Source organism: Dendropsophus ebraccatus, chromosome 12 (genome assembly GCF_027789765.1).
Source record: "Dendropsophus ebraccatus isolate aDenEbr1 chromosome 12, aDenEbr1.pat, whole genome shotgun sequence".
Lineage (NCBI taxonomy): Eukaryota > Metazoa > Chordata > Amphibia > Anura > Hylidae > Dendropsophus > Dendropsophus ebraccatus.
In genome coordinates, this window is record NC_091465.1 from 25508593 (window position 1) to 25530135 (window position 21543).

Here is a 21543-nt window from a genome sequence, read left to right on the forward strand (position 1 = left end):
AATACCAATGAAGTACAAACTCAATCAAAGCTAAGTACTCGAGTCTATACGAACCATATTGATTTTCACAGGATCAAACCAGAGCTGCATAGCCCTTCCGGGTTGTATTTGGCATGGCTGTTCAGCAATGTAGATCAATGGAGTAGATATCTGTCTTATCGCCATGACTGCGGGCTCACAATATCCTTCGTGTGATGGTAAGGTAGGGCCGGGAAGAAGTCCGCACATAAAGGCAATGAGTCAATGACATGAGTCATACAAATGCTTCATTGTTACAATGCACAATGACTTGTCAATGAGGGAGAGTTTAGTAGTGTTGTTTATAGAGAGCCGGACAGAGTAAACGCTTTATTGTACAGTCGGAATCATTTGGCACAATATCCGCTGTATGTTGCTGTGCAGCAGTATGCAATATTTATAGGTGGCATATGTATTGTATCTGTGTGTCTACATCCATCTATCTGCTAGAATATCTGGCTAGCTAGCTATAGAATTGGCACCGCAGCTCAGCCTCCTCCAAGCCAGCACTGCCTCCCATTCATTCTGCTGATTATTTGGTATTCTGGTGACCCCCATAAATCATATATTGACCCCTTTTTTACTATAACATAGCATGATACCTAAGCTTTTAGGACCCGCCGCCACTGTCACCTCTACTGTAGACCATGTTGTGAGTATTTTCCGCATTAGGGTGCATTCACACGTATAGGATCCGCAGCAAATTTGAATATGAGACTACAAATCTGCTGCAGATCTGCTGCAGATCCTTAAGGCCCTATTCCACCAACAGATCTGACGACAGATTATCTGCCAAAGATTTGAAGCCAAACCCAGGAACAGACTATAATCAGAGACCAGGTCATAAAGGAAAGACTGAGATTTCTCCTCTTTTCAAATCCACTCCAGGGTTTGGCTTCAAATCTTTGGCAGATAATCTGTCGTCAGATCTGTTAGTGGAATAGGCCCTTTAGGCCATGTTCACACAACGTAAGTTCCGTACTAATCACAACCATTGTGGCAACGGGCGTGATTGGTACAGAACCTACGTTGTGCTGCAGGCCGAGAGAATCCTGGCCGGAGTGTATACACAGGGTATACACTCCAGCTGGGATCCCTAGCGACGTGGTAGAAAACTGACATGTTAGTTTTTAGCGGCCGCTATTCATTGAATTTACTGTGTCAGTAAACACAGTGGTGCGAGCGGCTCCGGCCGCACGCTTCATTGTGTGCAGTGAGGAGTTCTGATGTGGGCGCGCACGGATGCGCCCGCATCAGAACTTAGCACCGCTAAAGATCATCCGGCCAGGATGATCTTTTCTGAGACTAGCCGTTCCATGACCCGGCCAGGTCACGGAACGGCCGGTCTTGTACCAAGTGTGACCATAGCCTTAAGAAGAAAACACGGGCGGATATAGAGGACAGTGAATTCCTTACTTTTTTGGTCTGGTAAGCTTGGTAGTTACCATTCATAAAGTGGGTGCACAGCTTGACAGTTTCAGTACGCTTGGGTAGCACTATAACTTGAAGAATGGCAGAATTTTTAGAACAAGGTTTAAATGTTACAAACTAGTAGTTTAGAATAACTACTACTAACTTACTAATCCTCAAAGAATAACCGAATAGCCTGAGCATAAACTGCACCAAATGTCAGATTCATAGGTCTACCCATCAAACTACTCACACTTACTGTCCTCTCTTAAAGTGACTCTGTACCCACCCTCTGACCAGGGCCGTCTTAACAGCATTATGGGCCCCTGGGCAGAGGTGCGAATTGGGCCCCACCCCCCGCGGCCGCCGCCATCAAAACCCCCCATCTTTGCATCCCCGCCCCTAGCCAGTACAATTACGTACAATAAAAAATACAAATTATTGTTAACATAAACTTTAATTCACAACACAATCTTTCAGCAGCGCAAAAACAAAAAATAACCGTGCGTGCCTCACCAAACCAGACCAGGTTGGCTTCAAAGTATCCAAAAAACGCAATGGAGACAGCACTTCCAACAGCAATCTGCAGGGTTTATTGTCACACCAGTGCAACATGTCTCATATATACAGAGGGGCAACAACATGACTATTATATATGAGAACCATGTTGTCTCCCTGTATGTATACTGTATAATACAATATACAGGGAAACAACATGGCTTATATATAGAGAAGGGCAAAACAACATGTCTCATATATACAGAGGGGCAACAACATGACTATTATATTATATATGAACCATGTTGTTTCCCTGTATACAGAATACAGGGAAACAACATGGTTCATATATAATATAATAGTCATGTTGTTGCTCCTCTGTCTATATGAGACATGTTGTTTTGCCCTTCTCTATATATATGCCAGATAACAAGCAACAAATATTACCACCACATACTGACTAACACCACCGCATACTGACTAACACCACCGCATACTGACTAACACCACCGCTGCTACTGACTAATTCACTGTACACAGATCACTATCACCTCATCCAGTCATATAGAGGTACCCAGCTCTACACAGGTTCTGTACACCATATACATTACAGTGCAGATACATCAAGTGACTCACATGGGACGTCTTCTCTGATCAGAGTTCTTCTCTTTTCATCTTCTTTTCCATTTGCCCTGTGCCGTTATGAGAACTTCTCCGAGCCACGAATCCACAGAATCTGCCAGACAGACATATTAGGCTCCACACTCTGTCACCATCCTCATCTCTCTACACACTGCACATCTGTATTGGCCCCTTATAGATGGCTCCCCCTGTATTACCCCCTTATAGATGGCTTCCCCCTGTGTCCCCCCCCCTTATAGATGGCTTCCCCCTGTATCCCCCCCGTATAGATGGCTCCCCCTGTATTACCCCCTTATAGATGGCTCCCCCCTGTATTACCCCCTTATAGATGGCTCCCCCTGTATTACCCCCTTATAGATGGCTCCCCCCTGTATCCCCCCGTATAGATGGCTCCCCCGTATTCCCCCCTTATAGATGGCTCCCCCCTGTATCCCCCCCTATAGATAACTCCCCCTGTATACCCCCTATAGATGGCTCCCCCCTGTATCCCCCCCTATAGATGGCTCCCCCCTGTATCCCCCCCTATAGATGGCTCCCCCTGTATCCCCCCTATAGATGGCTCCCCCCTGTATCCCCCCCTATAGATGGCTCCCCCTGTATCCCCCCCGTATAGATGGCTCCCCCTGTATTACCCCCCTATAGATGGCTCCCCCCTGTATTACCCCCTTATAGATGGCTCCCCCTGTATTACCCCCTTATAGATGGCTCCCCCCTGTATCCCCCCGTATAGATGGCTCCCCCGTATTCCCCCCTTATAGATGGCTCCCCCCTGTATCCCCCCCTATAGATAACTCCCCCTGTATACCCCCTATAGATGGCTCCCCCCTGTATCCCCCCCTATAGATGGCTCCCCCCTGTATCCCCCCCTATAGATGGCTCCCCCTGTATCCCCCCTATAGATGGCTCCCCCCTGTATCCCCCCCTATAGATGGCTCCCCCTGTATCCCCCCCGTATAGATGGCTCCCCCTGTATTACCCCCTTATAGATGGCTCCCCCCTGTATTACCCCCTTATAGATGGCTCCCCCTGTATTACCCCCTTATAGATGGCTCCCCCCTGTATCCCCCCGTATAGATGGCTCCCCCGTATTCCCCCCTTATAGATGGCTCCCCCCTGTATCCCCCCCTATAGATAACTCCCCCTGTATACCCCCTATAGATGGCTCCCCCCTGTATCCCCCCCCTATAGATGGCTCCCCCCTGTATCCCCCCCTATAGATGGCTCCCCCTGTATCCCCCCTATAGATGGCTCCCCCCTGTATCCCCCCCTATAGATGGCTCCCCCCTGTATCCCCCCTATAGATGGCTCCCCCTGTATCCCCCCTATAGATGGCTCCCCCGTATTCCCCCCTTATAGATGCCTCCCCCCTGCACAGCAGATAAAAAAAACAAACACCCAACTGGGAGAACACAACGCTATCTTATTTAAATTTGGGGCTCATCCAGCCTCCATTCTGTTTATCATTATAATATGTTGGTTTATCATTGATAAATTTGTAGCTTGGTGATGGGCACACTAATATTGGTGTATCTTAATCATTTGTATTAAAAGTTACGTTTTAGGCACTATCCCCTCCTTCTTTTATATCCCCCTGTATCCCCCCTATAGATGGCTCCCCCCTGTATCCCCCCCTATAGATGGCTCCCCCCTGTATCTCCCCCTATAGATGGCTCCCCCTGTATCCCCCCTATAGATGGCTCCCCCCTGTATCCCCCCCTATAGATGGCTCCCCCGTATTCCCCCCTTATAGATGGCTCTCCCGTATTCCCCCCTTATAGATGCCTCCCCCCTGTATCCCCCCCTATAGATGGCTCCCCCTGTATCCCCCCTATAGATGGCTCCCCCGTATTCCCCCCTTATAGATGCCTCCCCCCTGCAGAGCAGATAAAAAAAACAAACACCCAACTCACCTACCAGCGCTCCCCCGTCGCTGCGTCCTCTCTTCTGCCCCCGGCTGATGCGACGCGCACTGAGGTTCCTGATGCGTGCACTCCCGGAGAATCCCCCAGGGAGCGACGCATCAGCCGGGGCCGGATTTCCTCTTGCGACCGCAAGCAAGAAAGTGCTTGTGGTCGCAAGAGAAGGGGAAGGGGGGGGCGCGCAGGGCCGTCTTACCTATTGGGCATGGTAGGCGGCTTCCCGGGGACCCTTGCGTCCTAGGGGGCCCCTGCCGCCTACCATGCCCAATGGGTAAGACGGCCCTGAATCTGACCCCCCCAAACCGCTTGTACGTCAGATAGTTGCTTTTAATCCAAGATCTGTCCTGGGGTCCGTTCAGCAGGTGATGCAGTTATTGTCCTAAAAAACAACTTTTAAACTGGCAGCCCCGTGCCCAATGGCCGGGGCTTAGATTGTGTATGCATTAGGCTGGCACACCCTCCCTGTCCCTCCTCCCCGCCCTCCTCATCATTATGGTGCATTTACACAGGCAGATTTATCTGACAGATTTTGGAAGCCAAAACCAGGAATGGATTTGAAAAAAGGAGAAATCTCAATCTTTCCTTTATGACCCGTTCCCTGTTTATGGTCTGTTCCTGGCTTTGGCTTCAAAAATCTGTCAGATAAATCTGCCTGTGTAAACGCACCATTAGGAATGCTCCAGGCAGATTGTCTCCTAATTATCAGCTGTGTGAGCACGGCACATGGGCTGGATCGTTAAGGCACCTGTGCAATGTTCAGACAGGAGAAAATGTTCCAGTGACATTCCTAATGATGAAGAGGGTGGGGAGGAGGGACAGAGGGATGGTGCAAAGTTAGGGCAGATACTCCCATTGGGCACGGGGCTGCAAGTTTAAAAGTTGTTTTTTTAGGACAATAACTGCATCACCTGCCGAACGGACCCCAGGACAGATCTTGGATTAAAAGCAGCTGTCCGAAGGTACAAGTGGTTTGGAGGTGGGGGGTGGGGTCAAATTGTGGGTACAGAGTCAGCTGATTATCACATGGTGTAATAGCTCCTCTTAAAAGGCAGCGATCAGTCGATATGCATGATGTTGGTTGATCCTTGTCTTTCAACATATTAAAAATTTTTGGACGATAACGACGGTAACCGCTGCCACCTCCTATGGTCATCCTGGACGATCTAATGACCGTCCAGGTGGCGACTCCCGCAGTTTCCATGGCTTCTGCGCTCTGACATCGCACTGAGCGGAGGGGACGAGGAGTAAGCCAATACTGATCTGACAGGTGGGCACTGGCTTACTCCTCACTATCGGCCCATGTAATAGGGGCTTTACACCTTCTCCATTTGACAGCCCCCCCGTCCACTCCCAACAAGCTACCCCCAGTGCCTGTAACCTTTCTTACCAGATTTGATCCTACCTACCAACAACCCAGCTCTGGAGTCCTACAGCCTGACACCTTCTAAAGTGACGCTATAACAAGCCTCTTCTGTCTTTGCAACAAGCCACACCAAGCCCCTTAATTTGTCTACTTCCATAGCCCAAACCCTAAGGAGGCCCATACAACTGGTCAGCTCATTGTCCTCTTCTGTGACACTCAGCTCCACCTTTCTGCCTGGTGCATGAGGGTAACCACTAGACAACAAATTTACAGTGACTAATATTCTCCTGAAACAGAAAGGGGTTAATAACACAACATACATATAACATGTCATGTATTAACATAAAAGTTGAAAACTAAACAGGATCTCAAATGACAGCGTGTGCCTTTAAAGAAACTTAATATTTTTTTTTTTTACCTGCGGGAGGAAGAAAAGAAAGCCTAATGTCTGCCATCTCACGTGTTACCATTCTTTTTGTACTAGTGTTACTTCTATGTTGTATTTATGCCCTGTATTTTATACTGATATAGAATGATCTCACACCAGATAATAACAAGCAGTACAACAATAGAGCGGACCTATCCCTACAAGTAATACTGTAGAGATAAGTTTGCTATACTCTATGACCACATCATAACCTTGGTTATGCATTAAAGAAATGTCTCTGTCCAGAATTCATATGTAAGTGACTTATTTAATGACCTTAATAAATAGTAAATACTTTCTCATTACAGATGAAGCACGCCAGCTCTAATATTAGGGCTATCACATTGAGTGCTATTCCTCCATCTCTTCTCTATAATAGAATTGTTTGTGCTCAGAGAGCTTGGCCGCCTCTGTCACCACCGGAGGGACACCAATTTACCCCAATTTATCATCTGCCCCCATTCAAGTCTATTGAAATCTAGATGCTATTTATCTATTTCCAGAACTTTTTAGTTTTGCTTTATTAAGAAATAACTACCATGATTGATTGGGCTATGATAGGATTGTTGTAATTTACAACCATTTTACTAATCAATCAGTGAGGAAAGATTTTTGGGTGACTTATATAGATATATAGATCATGGCGATGTTGGAGTGCTTCTTTAGGCTATGTGCACACTACTTATATTTTCGTAAAACTACGGCCGATTGCAACAACGGCCGTGATTAATAGAAAAATATACGTGACGTTGCTGCCTATGGAATCCCTAGCAGCACCATGAGAAACTGACCCGCCATTCATTGAATAGCGGCCACAGAAAACCCTGTCAGTGCACACTGTGAAGCGAGCGGCTCCAGCCGCACGCTCCATAGTGTGCAGTGGGGAGTTCTGATGCGGGTGCACACGGATGCGCCCGCATCAGAACTAAGCGGCGCTAAAGATCATCCCGTCGGTACTGCAGTAGCGGCTGGGATGATCTTTTCTGAGACTGGCTGTTCCGTGGCCCAGACGGGTCACGTAACAGCCGGTCTTTTACAAGGTCTGAACATCGCCTTAAGAGGGTTATTCCAAGAAAAAAAATTATCCCCACTGCACAGCATAGGAAATAACAATAGGTGTGACAACTAGTGTTGGGCGAGCATGCTCAGTCGAACATCGGGGCGTAACTAATAATGGTTGGGCCCTATAGCAAACTTTTGATTGGGTCCTCTCCCCCAACTGAACACAAACCCATCAAGTGTAGTCATATTTTTTTACATTTCTCTGAAAGTGCTCATTAGGAGTGCTTACAGTTAAAGAGACATTTGTAGCACCCTGAGGCCTGCTTGACCACCGGGTGCTGTAAATGATAATGGCTCAGGGGGCCCAGTGTATTACAGAACTGGGCCACCGGGCCCCTTGATGCAGTGGGCCCGATAGCAGTCATTGTAGTTGATATGGTAGTAGTTACGCCTCTGATCGGGGTGATCGATCCAGCTCAATGCTCAACCGAACAACCTTGTGGTGCTTGGGCAAAGGTGGCCATACACCTTCAATAACTGACAGATAAACTATCATTTGCCCGCTGCAGTAACCTATTGCATTTTTTTTGAGTATTTTGTCCCTTGAAGGGATGTTTAAATGAAATATACAAAAATTAGAATGACAAAATGCAATTGGTTTCGGCAAGACACATTAGTATGGCCTAGTTCCCCTCTGGTGTGGTTGCTCCAGATCAAAAAATGTTCCCTGCAGCATCGCCTGATCAGGCAAGTTTACAGGTCAGGCACCATGCCTATAGGTCTGGCACTATACTCCATCTCGGTATATTGATCACTAGTGAGGACTCCCAGCAGCTTTCAGTGTTCCAGCATCCAGTGTTTCCATCCACGGTGGCTCAGGATCACTGGACATATGGGAAGCTGGAGAATGGAATTAAAGAACCTGAGTTGGCATGGCCCCAGGGTCTTCTGGCAGCAATACTATTTGAGGATTCACTATGATTTACTATGTTTTCCCCTCTTCATTTCTCTCTTTGTTTCTCTTTAGGTTTGCCCTTCAGAATGTACTATACTTGATAACATTGTACGTAAACAGCGCCACACTTGTCTGTGGGTGGTGTCTGGTATTGCAGCTCTGTTAAAGCTGCACTGTTTCTAAATATTTGCAGTCATTTGTTTTTGATTCTTTACAACCTTTTATTAAGTCCATGCACCATGTGATTGTTCAACCACGCCTAGACTGGGTGTTACATGGGTTCACACAACTTTATACTGTGTGTGTGTTTTGCCAAGCATTACCCGCCAAATACATGCAGAACAACATGTGCAATGCACCTCCCATTATAATTAATGGGAATATGCACCGCAATTTACTGTATATTTCTGGAATGCATTTAGAATGCACCGGAATAATATGTGACTTGTTACTTATTCCACCCATATTCCATGTACACATCGCATCGAAAATGGAGGAATCATTGAATCTGTATAATATTTTCTGCTTCTTGTGCGACCAGAGGGACACACATGTGCATTTTGCTGGGGTATTACTCCTGCCGCCACTGTCTAAAATTGCAAAATAATCTTGATTTAACCCACTAGGGAACAATTGGAGATACAGCTTTGGAGATAATACTGCTAGGATTTAGTGCAGTGAACTCAATGACCAATAAGCTTCAATCCTATTCTCAAAAAAAAAAGAAAGAAAGAAAAACAAACATTAATTTTATAGTCAAGTAATGGAGAAAGAGAAGAAAAAAAAATGACTAGAGGAAATCTGAAGCAATTCCTGTATTTATTTTGGACACAGTAAATCAGCACTTCTAGAAAAAAAAAAGTAATGCCTGCCTTTTCACCAGTGCGCAGCTAGAGGGCGCTGCAGGGAGCAGAATGTCCTATAAGCAGCCATTTCACAATGCATTACAAGATCAGGATTCTGCATCTCTCCCTTCCTGTTTTGAGAGCAGTGTATTGTGAAAGCCTATTGAGTGACTGGCAGGGGAAAAATCCAGACTTTGGTTCCATATTTCTGCCCTGATCCTGGAAGCATTCTGTGCCTGAGCCTGCTACAGTCTGCAGAAGAAGGGAGCCTTGCTATTTTGGGGGGGTCTACCCCCCATTTGACATTTCTTTGCTCATGGCTGAGACTAAAATCATCTACCACATAGATGAAGAAGAAACCCCTTATCTGGTCAAACTGCCTGTGTCTCCAGAAAAAGTCACCTTAGCAGATTTTAAAAATGTCCTCAGCAATAGACCTGTGCACAATTACAAATTCTTCTTCAAATCTATGGACCAGGATTTTGGGTAAGCAGTGCACCTTTCAGTCCATGTGTCTGTGTGTGTGTCTGTCTGTGTCTATGTGTGCAGGGCAGCTGCAATCTGACATCTGCCTCCAATGATACATAGTTGCCGCTGCATGCTCTGTATACATGTACTGTATACTGTATATGTTTCATGATGTTATTATTTAGTCCACCTGTTATTTTTATTACAAATAGCTACGTATAATGGAATTATAAATCACCAGAGTGTAAATATTGACTTAAATGCAAAAATAAATATAATATATATATATATACATTGCACGTAGATACTAGCATGCAATTTGTCGCTGTTACCATATGGCAGATGACGCTTACATTATAGATGCTATGCTTTGAAACTACCTATATTAAGTGACGTAATCCCATATCGAGTCCGTTGCTTGTTGACGTATAGAAATGGCGCATCTTTTTTAATAAACCGCGACGTCTTATCACGCCGCATCATCTCGCGCAATTACTAGCGAAAAAATCGCAATTGTCAGCGCCGATAAAATCCCAATTTTTCCAACTGCTTTTGGTGGTGTCTAACTTACAATATATTTCCAATAACAGCGCCGCTTTGCAGGATTTATGTAAAAAAAAAAAATTCTCAGGAGGAATACACCGGGGATGGGGGACTTTTAATCCTTGCAATGTCACCGCTTCAAAAGGTTTTTTTTTTTTTTTTTACTGTCATTTTCCATAAAGAACAATTATTAAATGGGAGGGGGAGAAGGACTTCTAAGGAGAAAGCTCCATTTAATAAACGCCGGCTTTCATATCCTGCTAGGAATAAGTGGAAGGTAAATTGGGGCTTGTAAATGTGTATTTTTAGTGCTGGGGTGGAAGCTGTCATAGGAGGAGGGTGGAACACCTGAAGTTTTTCCCTGCTGTGTCTCAGGGGCCCCCTTGGCGCTGCAGCGTGTCCATTTCTGCAGGTACATTGCTGACCTTCATGGTATTCCAGTCTTATCAGGTGACTCCTATTTCCGGACTTTAACCCTTTGTGTTGTCTAACACCATAACCAGTGTTTGATAACACAACCTCTGCAGTGCATTATGTGCGGCGCTCATTGCCTTGGCCTGTAATTATGGCCATTGTGTTCTCTTTTATGCTGCTAATTGCTTTCATAGATGCCCATGTGTGCAGTGTCTGCCTCTTTGATGGCTCCCTGGTGTCTGTAGCACTGTAGCCACACGGCCAAGCCCTGATCTCCCAGCTTCTGGCCTGTCATCTTGCTTGTGTCTTGTGTGCCAGTTTTTTTTTCTTTTTTACAGGGCAATGTAATAGCCAGGTTCATCATCTGTCTGCATAGGAGGCCCCACAATAAACATGGAGGGAGGGTATGTCTTCTGTGGCATAGCCAAGGTGCTGCGAGGAGTCGGTGACAGAGCAGTATATAGGACGTACTGTATATATATATATATATATATATATGGCCTGTGGTATATAGAAGGGGCAGGAAAGCTAAGGAGGCGGGCGCTGTAACATAGACCCACACCGGCAGGTGACTGATGATAAAGGAACAGCTGAGCAGGTTGCCAGGGCCCGGCTGTAGACTGCATTCACTAAACACCTGCAAGGATATAATGTACAAAGGCGTTGGCTGCGCACACACACACACTACAAGTCTCAGCAGTATGACAGAACTTGCAGTCCAACAGGGAGGGCTGTAAACCCATTATAACTGCGAATTATAGAAAGGATGTTCTCATATGCTATGTAGTACTGTACATCAAGTCTGCCGCCTTCCATTGCTTTAATATTCTTTGCACATTCATATATGGAGTTCATATACTAGCTCAGTCGCTTGTGCAATTGGCGGCTTTCATCATATGGCAGATGGCACTTACATTATACATGCTTTGCTTTGAGGCTACCTATATTATGTGACATTACCCCCTAGTCAAGTCTGTTGTTCAGTTGCCCCCTCGGCAGAAAGAATTGGTGCATCTCTTTAATAAACCATGACATCACATGCAACCGTCTCATCACATCGCATTATATCTTACCCCATTGTAACTGGAACCATTGGTGCGTAGATGGTCTTTTATGAATTATCTTGTGTTTACTTGAAATTATACGAGATATGTATCCATAAACCCACATTACCTGATGGGTCCATTTGGGTGGCATCCTAGGTCGGACTGTGCTACTGCATTGAGCCAGACATATATATTTATATATATACATAATTTTTTTTTTATTCATGTGAAAGACTATGATAGCTGAGAAACATCTAAGCAGAATATTAACGGTCCTTACATACGACTTAGGGACTTAAAGGAGTTTTAAAAAAAAATCTCCATGGTAGTCAGTTCTCTGACTTTCTGGAGAGTCCTCCAGTGGAAGGATCCTGATGATGTCCAGGTCCCCCCAGTGCATGGCATTGCAATCACTGGCACATGACCACTAAGGCCAGTGATTGGCTGCAGGGTCACATGATCAGATTATCAGTTTAAAGGGATCAATCAGAGCACTTCAACCAGGAGTATCGGGAGCAATGGTAATGCTGGAATAGTTGCTGATTGAGGGATATTACTTTTTTTTTTTTGCTCTCCATTTTCCACTGGTAAAAAGGATGGAAAACCCCTTTTAAGCAGATATATCTATAAATATATATAGATGTAAACACATGCTAGAAGGTTCTAACCCATAAGGAGTTGTGTTTTATTGTTGTGGTCAATGCTGGGGAAATGTATTACATGGCAATGAAGTATAGAATGGAGGCAGAAAGTGGAGTAAACAGCCACTGGTGAGACGTGCACCATAGCCTACAGGTCATTTATTGTATACATGTATCTGGGCTGCTGCAGCAGACCCCTTTAATATTGTATGTCCAGAAAAATGGATGGCCAGTCAATGCATAGGCATTGTAGTAGTATATGTCTTCTGTTAGGATAATATGGGAATATTGTGAGACAGACTGGTTAAAAGGGACATGCTGCCTGACATTTATATACAATTGTGGTTGCTAGGCAGTGTATCCATAGCAATCATAGCAGACAATGGGGGGTCTTCCTAGAAAAGCCCATAAAGGTGGGTTAGTTGTTTGCACCATTAGGGTTAATTTTACAATGGGCCTTGTCTTCTTGATGTTCTAGTTGCTAATAGTAACCTAGAAGGCATTATTTATATATATATATATATATATATATATATATATATATATATATCGATGTTCAGAGGTACCTTGGATTCCGAGCATAATTCGTTCCAGAGCCGTGCTTGTAATCCAAATCCACTCTTAAACTAAAGCAAATTTTGCCGTAAGAAATCATAGAAATGCAGACAATTGGTTCCACACCCCAAAAATAATGATTTATTATTCTGAATAACATGTAAAACAGATGAAACAAACAATCAGAAACAGCAGAATCTGTGATATTATAAGTTACTGTACAGTAATGGAGAGGATGGGAAACACAAGGGCTGACAGAGACTGCAGGGAGCATGAAGGAATGAGCAGGACACATGTGGGTACAGTATAGCAGCACTCTCTGTCCGGGGAGAGAGGGGTTACAGCTATGCAGAGATTACCTCCACAGTCCTGTCCCCTGATGTAAGCCCCAGCCTGAAGTGGATCTGCTATGATTTGGAAGGTGAGGGAGACTTCCTGGGTCAGAGTACAGTGCTGTAGACCCCGCTATGCAGGCCATGCCCCTCCCCCACTCCCCCTCCCACCCAGGGGGCTCTTACACCAAAGCAATGCTCTTAAACCAAGTCACAATTTTGAAAAACTGTGAACTCTTAAAGCAAAACGCTCTTAAACCAAGTTACTCTTAGACCAAGGTACCACTCTATATATATGAGTATTTAAGGTTTCCATTGAAAGCTTTCTAGTACAGGAGTTGTCACTACAAATCTTGGTATGGGGGTTTAAAGGGATTTTTTTGAACTTGATCTTGGTCTGATTCCTGGCACCCCACCAGTCATCTCATTGAAGGTACTGCTGCAGGTAAAACATCAAGATCAAAGATGTAGAGATGTGTTGAAACCTTTGATTGGTCCCGGTCTGGATGATCATACTCCCACAAATAGCTAGTATGGGTCGGGGGAAGCTCTCAGATGAATGCTTCTTTCCTTGACTTGCTGCTCTTCATAGGTTTTACTATGGGACTCATCTTCTGCATGGAGACAAAGAAAGCTACAAGTCAGAGAGAGAAGCATCCAGCTGAGTGCTTCCCCCGACTTGGCTTAGCTATTGGTGGGGGTATGAGCACCCAGATCCAGCTGGTCCAAACATTTGCCAGTAATGCTTTAACATCCCGTCACCTCTTTAATCATCCATAGCTTATCCTCAGGATAGCCCAACAGTAGAGAACTGGTAGGGGTGCAAACCCTGCAGTAAAGGGACAGCTCTGCTCTTGTCAGTGCCATTCCACCATCATAGTTATAGGCATATCCATGGTACTGCAGCTTACCTATATCCAAAAGGTTGGACCCTATAGAACAAACATTGCTGGATGGCCCGTCCTGAAGACACCCATGTCAGGCTATAGCCTCTCTTTTACCACTACACAAGAAGGAATAATTATTCTTCTGGTCTTCAGGAAAGCTGGGTTACAGCCCCCTATGAAGCTTCCTGGAATCAGACATTAGGAAGAGTTGAATCTAATCCCAAGCTGTTACAGTAACAGGGTATTTGCTGGGCTATAGGGAACGACGCTTCGTGTTTTATTTGCATTTTAAGGGCATTTCCTGTGACCAAAATAAAATCAACCCTCACATTCCCATTCAGAGTGTGGCGTCCCGGGCCTGGGAAAATGCTGGCAGTCACAGAGCTCCATGTGATTCGGGTTCTTTTAACTACTGATAGAGGTTATTACCGTGTCTGCAGCTTGTGATCAGCAGACGGTCACATCAATTACCCACAATGCACATGTTCTTCCTATCTGATAAACAAGTCAATAAGGGAATACATTGAAATTAATAATATTGACGTTTAATCAATTTAATTAATTATTTATTTATTTATGTTTGCAAAGGTGAATGACAACCTGACAGGTCCCGCAAGGTTTATTATAAGAAATGTAGATTGAGGGGGAGATTTATCAAACATGGTGTAGGGTGCTAACACACACGACCGATGCGCAGCAGATCTGCAGCAGATTTGATGCTGTGTTCAGTTATTTACATCAAATCTGCTGCGTATCCGCAGCAGAAAATTCACTGCGTTACGGTGTGTGTGAAGCTACCCTTAAAGTGAAACGGGCTCAGTTGCCCCTAGCAACCAATCAGATTCCACCTTTCATTTTCCAAAAAGTCTGTAAGGAATGAAAGGTGAAATCTGATTGGTTGCTAGGGGCAACTGAGCCAGTTTCACTTTACACCATGTTTGATAAATCTCTCCCTTTGTCCTGGACGCCAAAGCATCAGACCTAGAGATTGTAAATAATATCTGTGTCCTTTATTATTTAATCTTCAGAAAAGTGGCCTTATTTCAAGCCGTGATGGCCAAGACGTCTGGTCTTTCCTTTATGTTATTTGTAGTAAGAAAGTAGAGTTGGAGTAAGAAAGAATTGAAGTAGTTTTATTTGCAGTCTGCGTCCGGCTCCCTGGCGTTCTGTGATGAATGATATGTTACTGGGAGATTGGTGGAGCCAGGGCCGGGGGTTGTGCAGTTGATGGTGAAAGATACAGGATAAATCCAGTGTTTCTGCGCGGTTACATCACAGTCACTATTATTCTTGTGCTGTTTCTTCGTTCTGCTCATTATCCCTATATGACATCACTGTCGTATGATATCCATATGTATAATATTTCTGTACTGTGACATCACAGTGTTCTGTGACATCACTGTGTTTATCATCCCTTTTCTGTGACATCATTATTTTTACTATCCCAACACTGTGACATCACTGTTTACTGTCCCTGTATTGTGACAATACTGTACAGTGGTGACATCACTGTAGTAGGATATCCATATGTGTAATATTTCTGTACAGTGACATCACAGTGTTCTGTGACATCATTATGGTTATTTTCCCTGCACTGTGACATTACTGTGTTTATTATTTCCACATTATGACAGCATGTATTATCCTTGTGATGTGACATCACTGGTAATTATCCCCACACTGTGACATCACAGCATGTATTTCCCTTTTACTCTGACATCATTATGGTTATTATCCCTGCACTGTGACATCATTATGTTTATTATTCCTGTACTGTGACATCACAGCATTTATTGTCTCCCGGTACAGTGACATCAATGTGTTTATTATCCTTGTTCCGTGACATCACTGAAGTTATTATCCTTGTTATGTGACATTACAGAATTTTTTTTATCCTTGTACTATGACATCATAATGGTTATTATACCTGCACTGTGACATCACAGCATTTTATCCCTGAACTGTGATATCACAGCATGTATTATATTTGTTCTGTGACATGATTATGTTTATTATCCCTGCACTATGACATCACAGTGTGTATTTCCCTTGTCCTATGACATGATATGGTTATTATTCCTGTACTGTGACATCACAGTGTGTATTTCACTTGTCCTATGACATGATTATGGTTATTATTCCTGCACTGTGATATTGCTATAAATATTATTTCTGTGGTTTGGTACAATTCTGTATATATTACAGGTAGCATAGCTTTGGTATATAAATTATTCCTGTGCTATGACATCGCTAAGTTTAGGAAGTTTAGAACCGCTTTACCGCTACAGAAACATATATATATATATATATATATATATATATATATATATATATATATATATATATATATCTGTGTGTGGAACATTTACCAATGTAAATAGGCTCAGAAACTGTCCAGACATAGTCACTAGTAGATTATATTTGGTCTATTGAAATAAATGGTCAGGGCTCAGGTACATAGCAATATACATCAGCATACCATTATAAGGGAATTGCCAACATATACAGTGAACATAAGGCACAGAACCAATGTGAACATACCCTAAGGTCACTTTCACACAGCAAATAATTAGGTCAGTAGTTTTCATTAGTGCTAGGAGTGGAAATTGGAAAGTATACAAGGAAAAACTAAAATGGAAAAATTTGTTCCTCTTGTATGCTCTGGACCCACTCCTAGTTTTGGCTTACAAATAATGATACAAAATGCTGACCCAAATACTGTCGGGTGAAGGGGGCCTTTTCCTTTAAAGGGGTACTCTGACTAAAATATTTTATTTTTTTAAGCAAACCAACTGGTGTCAGAAAGTTATACTGATTTGTAAATGCCTTCTATTTAAAAACCTCAATTCTTCCAGTATTTATCAGCTGCTGTTTGTCCTGCAGGAAGTGTTGTATTCTTTCCATTTTGACACAGTGCTCTCTGCTGCCACCTCTGTCCGTGTCAGGAATTTCCCAGAGCAGAAGAGGATTTCTATAGGGATTTTCTTCTGCTCTGGACAGTTCCTGACATGGACAGATGTGGCAGCAGAGAGCACTGTGTAAGGCCTCTTCCTGCAGGGCAAACAGCAGCTGATAAGTACTGAAAGGCTTAAGATTTTTTTTTTTTTTTTTTAAATAGAAGTAATTTACAAACCAGTATAACTTTCTGACACTCGTTGATTAAAAAAATATATATTTTCTCCAGTTCCCCTTTAACACTCCATTACTAAACTGGTAAACTGGTCTTTGTTGTGGAAAAACCTTAAAGGGCCAAGTGACAACTATAAATATCTCTTGTGCGTCTGTAGCCGATAATGGACATAGTAATGCTCGTTTCCATAGGTCATCAATAACTAATTCATCAATGTGCTGCTGACAAGGGCACAGCCACCGCAATAAAGGGACATTTGAAAAATGAATTTAATGTAATTTCCTTGCGGCCTCAATGGATTTTAGGGGAAGTGGGAATATGTATAATTTCCAGCTGTCAGCAGGAATAAGCCCATCTATTCTTACATGATGTTAGGGGAGCCACACAGGATGGAGGCCTTGCCAACAAACCGAGAAGTGGTCATTCTGAGATTTAAAGGGATCCTGTCAGCAGCTCCTATTATTTGCTGCGTATACAGGCCAGTATATAATGCAAAGCAAAGCAGATTCTATAATAACACAGTTCTTCTAGGAAGACAATGTGGGGAATTTTATCAAACATGGTGTAGAGTGAAACTGGCTCAGTTGCCCCTAGCAACCAATCAGATTCCACCTTTCATTTTCCAAAGAGTCAGTGAGGAATGAAATGTGAAATCTGATTGGTTGCTAGGGGCAACTGAGCCAGTTTCACTTTACACCATGTTTGATAAATCTCCCCCAATATTCCTTCAGCATATTGCTCGGCTCAGGATTAAGCATGTGTAACTAAGGCTAAGTTCACACTGAATTTTTTTATCGTGTATTTTCTGTCCTGTTTAAAGGGTTTTTCAAAGACATTTTTATCCTTAGGATTGCCCATTAATATCTGATCATGGAGTCCAAGAACACACTGGTTAGCTGTTAGCAAGAACCATGGCATTCACATACACAGTGAACTGTGCTGGAAGCAGACAGCGACGGACATTGCTTAGTGGCTGTGCTGGGTTACTGCCGCTCAGCTTCCATTAAAATTAATAGGAGCTTAAAGGGAATCTGTCACTAGGTTTATGCTGCCTTAAATGAAGTCAACATAAACTAGTGACAGAAATGCTGAACAGATCGGTGTATTACTTACATCATTTTGTTCAGCCGTTCTCCTAATATGCAGGAGAATAGGATTATTGCCACACCCCTCCTCCCGCCCTCCAGCTGCTGATTGACAGTTGACTGCCTATACACAGCATGGATAGATAACTGCTAATCAGCAGCTGGTTGGTGGAGTTTTCTGCTTCTCATGAATATCCGGGACTACTGGGCTCATGCACGTAATGGAGAGGTCTACTCATTGTCCATGTTATTCAGGAGGATCTCTCTGGATCAGCTGCACAGAACAAAGTAAGTGGTCTATCATTCTGTTCAGCTTTACTGTCACTAGTTTACCTTTAGATGAACCTGCTGAGAGAGACTCTTTAACTGCATTAACCCAGGATGACCACTACACAATTTATGGAGCTGTCTGCTTTGCGCCTTATTGTGTATATGGTCACGGATCTGGGAGCATACTGGACTGGCATCCGACCTATTACATCCCCGCCTTTCTGCAAGATGCAAAAGCATGAAGTGACTTGGCTCTAATAGGTACCTTATCACAAATCCGAATTACTTTTCTCAGACTGAGTACCTATTAGTTTTTCAGTCCATAGAGTGTCTCTGCAGAAGAAGAAGCCTCCTGTCCAGGAGAGGGCAGTATTTTTTTTTCAGTTGCAGACAGGATGGTTTAGTACAGACTTGCTTACTTTTAAATATCATGTTCAGTGAAACATGCCATGAATTTCTTTTGTAAATTACGGCGACACCGTTAGAAACGTAAGCCTTGTCTCAGTAGTTTCCAGAAATCAATAGTAAATGCATCGATAAAAGCCTTTGGAATATCTCATATTATTTTTTTTAAAAGCCTATTTCGCCACTAAACTAACTTCTCAACTGTTTTCCATTAAGTTCTATGGACTGCAGTTGTAACCTGATCCCTCAGTAAACCAATAGTCTGTCTTCATACCATCCTTTCTGAAGACTGAAAAAAGTATTTACAAACACTACCGGTTCTGATGGTGCGGGTCAACATATACTGATCTTATTTTGATACATAAAAAATGCCCACAAAGCTAATCACTGGCCATAGTAGTGACCCGCCTCAGCCGCCTCAGTGGTTGGATGAATGGGCATTTCCCATAAATTGCAAGGAGACAAGGTGATGCTGGCCAACAGGGACCAGCACCATTGAAAATTGGCCAGCGATGGATACGTTTTCTTCAGTCTTCATAGAAGAATAGATAAAGAATAAGATGGATTATCAGCTCACTGAAGCTCCATAGTGTGCAGTGGAGAGTTCTGATGCGGGCACGCAGGGATGCGCTTGCATCAGAACTCTGCGAGGAGATTCATCTGTCTGGTACTGCAATACCGGCCGGGAGGATCTTTTCAGTCTCGGACGGGTCACGGAACGGCCGGTGTCTTACAGCGTCTGCACATGGCCTAACACTGCATTTACTATGCACATATGTACAACACTCACATAGGCTATGTTCACACAACGTTTTTTCAGCTCTGTTTAAAATGACATCCGTTATTTTGAGTCTAAAATAACGGACGTCATTTAGCAGCCTGGCCTCCCCTTAGTGCAATAACTGGTGTTTGCACATTATTTTAGTTTGCGTTACTAATTGGCCTTGGGGTGCGGCTTAATTGAAAAGTCCATTGAATTTAATAGTAAAAGCGGAGAAATATCGGTGACAAAAGAAAAACTGTGTGTGGACTACTTATAAAAAACGTCCTCTGTTTGCAAAGACGTCCGAAAATAATGATCATGTTCATTATTTTGACGTCGGCGGCAAAAACGTCCGTTATTCAATACATTGTGTGCATCGGACTTCCGTCTTCTCATTGACTTCAATGCATGGCCGTTGCAGTCAGTTAAATCGGACGTTTTTTTAAATATCAAAATCGGGCGCCTTTTCTCTATTTTTGACGTTGTGTGAACAACACATGTGCAACACTCACATTCGTGTACGCATGCGTTTTTCTCTGTAATTTTGTCTATCCTATGGAGGTCAATGGAAGAAAAAAAAAATGACACTAGGCCATAGCATGCTATAATTTTTTAGATTTAAGAATTTCCTTCTTTATTTCTTATCCACGTCTTCCTCCATGTTGCTTATAGGAATAATGATCAAACAGAGCATAATAAGAAGCCGCATATTTTGTTCAGGCTTCATTGACTTTAAGGGGGGGGGGGGAACAGCAGCAGCCATGGCAACAAATGTCACAATGACTTTAGACTACTGTATGGGACGCGGAGGGATAGATATTCCTCCCTGCAGTGACACTTTGCTGGACATTAGCACAGTCTTTCTAATGGAGGCAACAGGCAGAAGAAGGTGGCATCGGTGGCGTTTTCCAGCAGTCTGATTCCCTGCTTGAGCCCCCTCACTGCAGTGCCCCCAAGTACGCAAGGATTCATTCATTAGACCCGCTGAGGTTAGCAAGACTGGACAACTATCTTATGCATATGAGGATCTCTGCTGGTCTCTGCCCCAGTGGCACATACACGGGGAAAGAAAACATGGTGAATATGGGTGATAAACAGCTGCTAGAGGTGTCTGGCAGCAGCTCACTTCTCTGTTCTCACTGAAAACTAAGGGCCCTAATCCACCGGACGATTATCGTTCGCATAATCGTTAACGATCTCAAACGACCACTATTGCGAAAGACCTGAAAACGTTCACTCATTTCCATGGAACGATAATCGATACTTATGATTGTATTTGCGATAGTTTTTTCTTGGCTATTTCTTCGCTACTGCGTTCATATCTACTGCGAACGACCGAACGACGTCTTATTCAACGCGAACGATTTGCAAACGAGCAACAATAAAAATAGGTCCAGGTCTTATAAAGCGATCAACGACTTCTCGTTCGGTCGTTAATCGTTAACTGCATTTCAGCCGAACGATTATCGTTTAGATTCAAACGATTTAACGATAATATGAACAATAATCGTCCGGTGGAATAGGGCCCTAAGTGTTACTGTCATTAAAAAAACCTTTAAGGGTGCGTTCACATGTACAGGGTCTGCAGCAGATTTGAAGCTGCAGATTCAAAGCAAATCAGTTCTTGGCCATCAAATCTGCTTCGGATCTGCTGCAGATCCTGTACGTGTGAACGCACCCTAAAATGTCAGCAATCAGTGAAGGTCTCTGTACTAAAACTCCCCACCAACCTCTAGGGATTGCTGGAGAAAGTGCATGGCAGCACACTTCACTCTCCGGCTTGTCACGCCTTCTGACTCAGAGTCAGCAATTGATGGGGGTCTCAGTAATGAAGGCCCCATATACCTGAGGGCCGAACCATCGTCCAGCTGTCAGTTATGTCGCTTAACAATCCAAACGACCGATATTGCAAAAGACCTGAAATC

General features: G+C 43.7%; 1 protein-coding gene across 2 annotated transcripts in view; it reads left to right on the forward strand.

Annotated features, from left to right (window-relative positions):
• Nucleotides 1-9223: 9223 nt before the first annotated feature.
• DVL1 (dishevelled segment polarity protein 1) overlaps nucleotides 9224-21543 on the forward strand; it is a 150112-nt gene continuing 137792 nt past the window's right edge. For both annotated transcript variants that reach the window (XM_069949078.1, XM_069949079.1), the window contains exon 1: nucleotides 9224-9565. In XM_069949078.1, coding sequence (XP_069805179.1) covers nucleotides 9396-9565 — 170 coding nt within the window. In that variant the 5' untranslated portion in view covers nucleotides 9224-9395. The remainder of the gene's footprint in view (nucleotides 9566-21543) is intronic.